Source organism: Ammospiza caudacuta, chromosome 26, assembly GCF_027887145.1.
Source record: "Ammospiza caudacuta isolate bAmmCau1 chromosome 26, bAmmCau1.pri, whole genome shotgun sequence".
Classification (NCBI taxonomy): Eukaryota; Metazoa; Chordata; class Aves; order Passeriformes; family Passerellidae; genus Ammospiza; species Ammospiza caudacuta.
Genome location: NC_080618.1, coordinates 3369255 through 3374920, shown reverse-complemented (window position 1 = coordinate 3374920; position 5666 = coordinate 3369255). Strand labels below are relative to the sequence as shown.

The window sequence follows — 5666 nt, the reverse complement described above, 5'->3', positions numbered from 1 at the left end:
CCCGCATCCCGTTCCCGTTCCCGTTCCCGCTCCCGTTCCCAGCCCCGGCCCTACCCCGCTCTGCAGCCCCGGCAGCGGCCCGGGGCCGGCACCGCGCTCCGCTCTGCCCTGGGCGCTGCCGGAGAGAAAACAGAGGAAAAGGGAGAGAAGAGTGACGAGGAATGGAAAAAATAGGGGAAAGAAATGAAAGGCAGGAAAGCAAGAGTAGGGGGAAAATTAAAAAACCAACAAAAAAACAAAAGGAAGGGAAGGGACAAAGAAAGGGAAGAATGGGAAGTAAGGGAGGAAAAAAGAAAGGAAGGAAGGAAAGAATGGAAGGAAGGAAAGAAAGAGGGTGCTGGCCGAGGGAAGGGGGGGAAGGAAGCCGGGCAAGGGGGAAGGGACACGGGGAAGGGAAGGGGGCAGCGGGAGGGAGAAAAGAGAGATGGGGGCAGCGGAGACAAGGGGGGAGTGGGTGGGCAACGGGGAGGGGGGCAGGGAGCGGGGGCAGCAAGGGGAGCGGGGAATGGGGAATGGGGAAGGGGCAGCGGGGAGGGGCAGGGGCCGGGCAGGGGCGGCCGGGACAAGGCGAGGGGCGCCAGGGAAGGAAGGAGGGAAGGATGGAAGGGGGAGCCGGGGCGGGGCGCGGGGCGGGCCGGGGCCGGGCCGGGGGGAGCCGCCCCCCGCACACGTGTGCGGGGCCGCCCCGGCGGGGCTATAAAAGGGGCGGCGGCGGCCGGAGCAGCCCCGCACCGCCGCCCCCAGCGCCCCACCATGAGCTACACCATGGAGCCCCTGGGCAACCCCTCGTACCGCCGGGTGACCGAGACCCGCGCCACCTACAGCCGCGCCAGCGCCTCCCCGTCCAGCGGCTTCCGCTCGCAGTCGTGGTCGCGGGGCTCGGGCAGCACCGTGTCCTCCTCCTACAAGCGCCCCAACCTGGGCGGCCCGCGGGCCGCCTACGGCTCCACGGTGCTGAGCTCGGCCGAGAGCCTGGACGTGAGCCAGTCCTCGCTGCTCAACGGCGCGGCCGAGCTCAAGCTGAGCCGCTCCAACGAGAAGGAGCAGCTGCAGGGGCTCAACGACCGCTTCGCCGGCTACATCGAGAAGGTGCATTACCTGGAGCAGCAGAACAAGGAGATCGAGGCGGAGCTGGCGGCGCTGCGGCAGAAGCACGCCGGGCGGGCGCAGCTCAGCGACGCCTACGAGCAGGAGCTGCGGGAGCTGCGCGGGGCGCTGGAGCAGGTGAGCCACGAGAAGGCGCAGATCCAGCTGGACTCGGAGCACATCGAGGAGGACATCCAGCGCCTGCGGGAGCGCTTCGAGGATGAGGCGCGGCTGCGCGACGAGACGGAGGCGACGATCCGCGCCCTGCGCAAGGAGATGGAGGAGGCCTCGCTGATGCGCGCCGAGCTGGACAAGAAGGTGCAGTCGCTGCAGGACGAGGTGGCCTTCCTCAGGGGCAACCACGAGGAGGAGGTGGCCGAGCTGCTGGCGCAGCTGCAGGCGTCCCACGCCACCGTGGAGAGGAAGGACTACCTGAAGACGGACCTGACGACGGCGCTGAAGGAGATCCGCGCCCAGCTCGAGTGCCAGTCCGACCACAACATGCACCAGGCCGAGGAGTGGTTCAAGTGCCGCTACGCCAAGCTCACCGAGGCGGCCGAGCAGAACAAGGAGGCGATCCGCTCCGCCAAGGAGGAGATCGCCGAGTACCGCCGGCAGCTCCAGTCCAAGAGCATCGAGCTCGAGTCGGTGCGCGGCACCAAGGAGTCGCTGGAGAGGCAGCTCAGCGACATCGAGGAGCGCCACAACAACGACCTCACCACCTACCAGGTACCGGGGCGGCGGCGCGGGGCTGTCCCGAGCCCGCCGGGGGAATCGGTGCCGGCTCCGGGGGCGAGGATGCGGGAGGTGCCCGGTGTGGCGGGAGGAGGAAATGTGGGAGGTGCCCGGTGATCCGGGAGGAGGGTGCGGGAGGTGCCCGGTGCCGGCTCCGGGAGCAGGAGATGCGGGAGGGATGCGGGACGCGCCCTGTGCCGGCTCCGCAGCGCGGGATGCAGGGATGCGGAGGTCGGGGGGACGATGCGGTGGGAGCTGGCGGGTCCTGCTCTGGTGGCAGCCCTGCCTCCCCGAGCGGCGGGAAGAGTTTCTCAAAGTGCCCTCAGAGAAGTTGTGCCCGCTCTGTCCCCGCGCGCGGCTCTGCCTGTGTCACAGGGGTTTTCTGCGACTCCCTTGCAGGACACGATTCACCAGCTGGAAAACGAGCTCAGAGGAACCAAGTGGGAAATGGCTCGTCACTTGCGGGAGTACCAGGACCTCCTCAATGTCAAGATGGCCCTGGACATCGAAATTGCTGCATACAGGTACAGTGGGATCTTTGCAGACGCGTCTGGAATATTAATAGCACTGCGGATGCTGCTGGCTCAGGAAGCTTTACCACAGCTAAGCAATATCTGCAGGCAGTGAACACGGGTGAAATGAGAGCTCGGCTGCATCCCTGCAGCCATTAGAGAGCCCAGAAGGTCATTAGGGATCAGCAGAGCTGCCAGCGAGCCCCCGGGCACGGCACAGCGTGACTCAGTGCCGGCTCCCGTGCCGCATCCTGTCCTTGGCTGCAGAGCAGCAGATGCAGCGAAAGACGAGGTTATTTTTAATTCCCGTCTGCTTTGCAGATGCCAGGCATGCAGGGCTTGTCACCAGAGCTCCCTTTTATCGCCTGCGAGAGACAGTGAATTTGCTTGATCATGGTTTGAGGCAGTGAGTGCTGATCTGTCTGTCACAAACACTTTTACTTTTCTTGCTCAACTTTCCTTCAGAGGCATCTGCTCTAATCTCGAGCTGAGCGCTGCTTGCTGTTGCCATCACCTGGCAGGTTTTTTTAGTCTCCTCTGTATCACTTCAGAACTCTCACTGGAGAGCTCCTGATTTTTCTGGGTCACAGGCTTAGATGAAAAACATTTGAACAGAAGAAAAGTAAAAACAACAAAAACCCACCCCCATCTCGAGATCTGTTGAAATTTCTGAGGTTGCTCAGACACACAGACATGCCAGGGGCTGTAGCTGCCTGCTGCCAAAGTCAGCTGAAGCCTCAAGTTCTCATATTCCCACAAAGAAAAGGTGGATGCCCAAATTATGAAATTAGAACACGTGCTCTAATCAGCTGTGACTGTCTCAGACACAATATTTGATTTGGGTCTGTTGGCTGTGTCAAGTTCTGTTTGCCTAAGTCATAATGAATCCTATTAAATTACCTAGTTTGTCCTAATCCCTGCTGATTTACACCACAATGAAGCTTTCTGACAGTAAAGATGAATTTTAACTGATCACTGAAGGAATCACACTAGTCATAAGCAATACCAAGCTAAAACCTGCTGAATGTGAGTTTGCAAAAAGAGCAGATTCAAGGAAAGCTGGGCTGGGGCTGTGAGCAGGGGATGGCCCTGGACAGTTCCAGCACATTCCACAGCAAACTGGTCCCATCCTGCTGGCAGGGGAATAGTACAGCAGGGAAATGTTATAGAATCCTGGAATGGTTTGGGATGGAAGAGACCTTAAAGCCCATCCCAAAGCGGGGACACCTTCCACGATCCCAGGCTGCTCCAAGCCCCGTCCAGCCTGGCCTTGGACACTTCCAAGGATGGGACAGACAAAATTATTCCCATAGCTGTCCCTTATTTTGGTTTTTTATGCTCATTTTCTTTTTTTCTCTCCTCCTGATTCCCTTAGGAAGCTGCTGGAGGGTGAGGAGACAAGATTCAGTGCCTTCTCTGGAAGCATTACTGGTCCCATATTCACACACAGACAACCATCTGTCACAATAGCATCCACCAAAATCCAGAAAACAAAAATCGAACCACCAAAGCTGAAGGTCCAGCACAAGTTTGTAGAAGAAATCATTGAAGAGACGAAGGTGGAGGATGAGAAGTCTGAAATGGAAGATGCCCTGGCAGCCATCGCAGAAGAAATGGCAGCCAAGGCACAGCAAGAGGAACAGGAGGAAGAAAAAGCAGAAGAAGCTGCAGAGGAAGAAGCTCCTGCAGAACAAGAAGCTGCAGCCGAGGAGGAAGAGAAGGAGGAAGAGGAAGCAGAGGAGGAAGAAGAAGCTGCAAAATCTGACGCTGCAGAAGAAGGTGGCTCTGAAAAAGAAGAAATCGAGGAAAAGGAAGAAGGGGAGGAAGCTGAGGAAGAGGAGGAAAAACCTGAGGCCAAGGGCAAAGCTGAAGAGGTACCAGCAAAGGCAGAGAAGGTCAAAACACCTCCCGTAAAGTCCCCCCCCAAATCCCCTGTAACAGAGCCGGCCAAGGCTGCCCCCAAAGAAAAAGCCGCGGAAGCAGCGAAGGAACAGAAGGTGGAGAAAGTGGAGAAGGCGGCCAAGGAGGAGGAGAAAGCTGCATCTCCAGAGAAACCTGCCACACCAAAGGTGACCTCCCCGGAGAAACCTGCCACCCCCGAGAAGGCTGTGACCCCGGAGAAACCTGCCACCCCAGAAAAGGCTGCGACCCCCGAGAAAGCTGCCAGCCCCGAGAAGGCCGTGGCCCCGGAGAAGCTGGCACCCCCGGAGAAGCTGGCACCCCCGGAGAAGCTGGCACCCCCGGAGAAGGCGCGCTCCCCCGAGAAGCCGGCCAGCCCCGAGAAGCCGCGCACCCCTGAGAAAGCCGCAAGCCCCGAGAAGCCGCGGTCCCCGGAGAAACCTCCCTCCCCAGGCAAGGATGCCAAGGCTGTGGTGGAAGAGACCATCACTGTCACCAAGGTCACGAAAGTGAGCGCCGAGGCCGAGAAGGAGTCCAGGAAAGAAGACATCGCGGTCAACGGGGAGGTGGAGGAGAAGAAGGAGGAGGAGTCCAAGGAGAAGGAGGAGGAAGACAAGGGAGTGGTCACTAACGGCCTCGACGTGAGCCCTGTGGATGACAAGGCTGAGAAAATCGTAGTAACCAAAAAGGCAGAGAAAATCACCGGGGAGGGCGGGGACAGCGGCACCACGTTCATCACGAAGTCGGTGACCGTCACTCAGAAGGTGGAGGAGCACGAAGAGAGCTTTGAGGAGAAGTTGGTGTCCACCAAGAAAGTGGAGAAAGTCACTTCACATGCTGTAGTAAAGGAGATTAAAGAGAGCGAATAAAAACAACCATAGCTAAAATTCAAACCAATTCAAGAGCTTGGGTCGGTGCAAAAGGTTAAGCCATAGACAGCTGCAAAATGCATGTGGGTGACGGCTTCAAAGCAGATCGGGTTCTCTCACGGAGGCTCCAGACACACAGTATTTTACTTTTTCGTGCAATATAGGGAAGGGGGGGGGAATGCATGCAGGCTCAAGATGTACTCCCTCCACAGAGCTTGGGGATCTACAAAAAAATACTACTACTACTAGTGCATGAGATGAAATGTGCAGAGGAAGCTTTTCTGAATTTCCTGAGCTGTTGGAGGGACATATCTGAGGAGCGAGTTCAGATGTATTATGCAAAGAACCAACTGAGCCAAAACCAAACTGAAAACAGTCATAGAGTATTCATGAGAACCAGAACTCTCCTAGCCTTAAAAAATAAAAAAAAGCTACTTATAACTAATTATGTTTACCTCACTGGTGCAATTAGGGTGGACTTTTGCTCCTGGGAGAACCTTGTTGACATGCACAGTACGCAACCTTTTGTTGTTTGATGTAAAACAGTCACAGCAGTTCTTGCTCA

At 57.7% G+C, this 5666-nt stretch overlaps 1 protein-coding gene across 1 annotated transcript; it reads left to right on the top strand.

Annotated features, from left to right (window-relative positions):
- The first annotated feature begins 753 nt into the window (after window positions 1-753).
- NEFM (neurofilament medium chain) lies at window positions 754-5666 on the top strand. Its single transcript, XM_058820175.1, has 3 exons — window positions 754-1815; window positions 2221-2345; window positions 3709-5666. The coding sequence occupies exons 1-3, from the start codon at window positions 754-756 to the stop codon at window positions 5099-5101; spliced, it is 2580 nt and encodes an 859-aa protein (XP_058676158.1). The 3' UTR covers window positions 5102-5666.

Bases quoted from the DNA above. Each gene is read 5' to 3' on its own strand.
- NEFM (XM_058820175.1), top strand. From the start codon at position 754: ATGAGCTACACCATGGAGCCCCTGGGCAACCCCTCGTACCGCCGGGTG. The intron at 1,816-2,220 runs GTACCGGGGCGG...ACTCCCTTGCAG, and splicing joins ACGACCTCACCACCTACCAG to GACACGATTCACCAGCTGGA. The intron at 2,346-3,708 runs GTACAGTGGGAT...TGATTCCCTTAG, and splicing joins ATCGAAATTGCTGCATACAG to GAAGCTGCTGGAGGGTGAGG.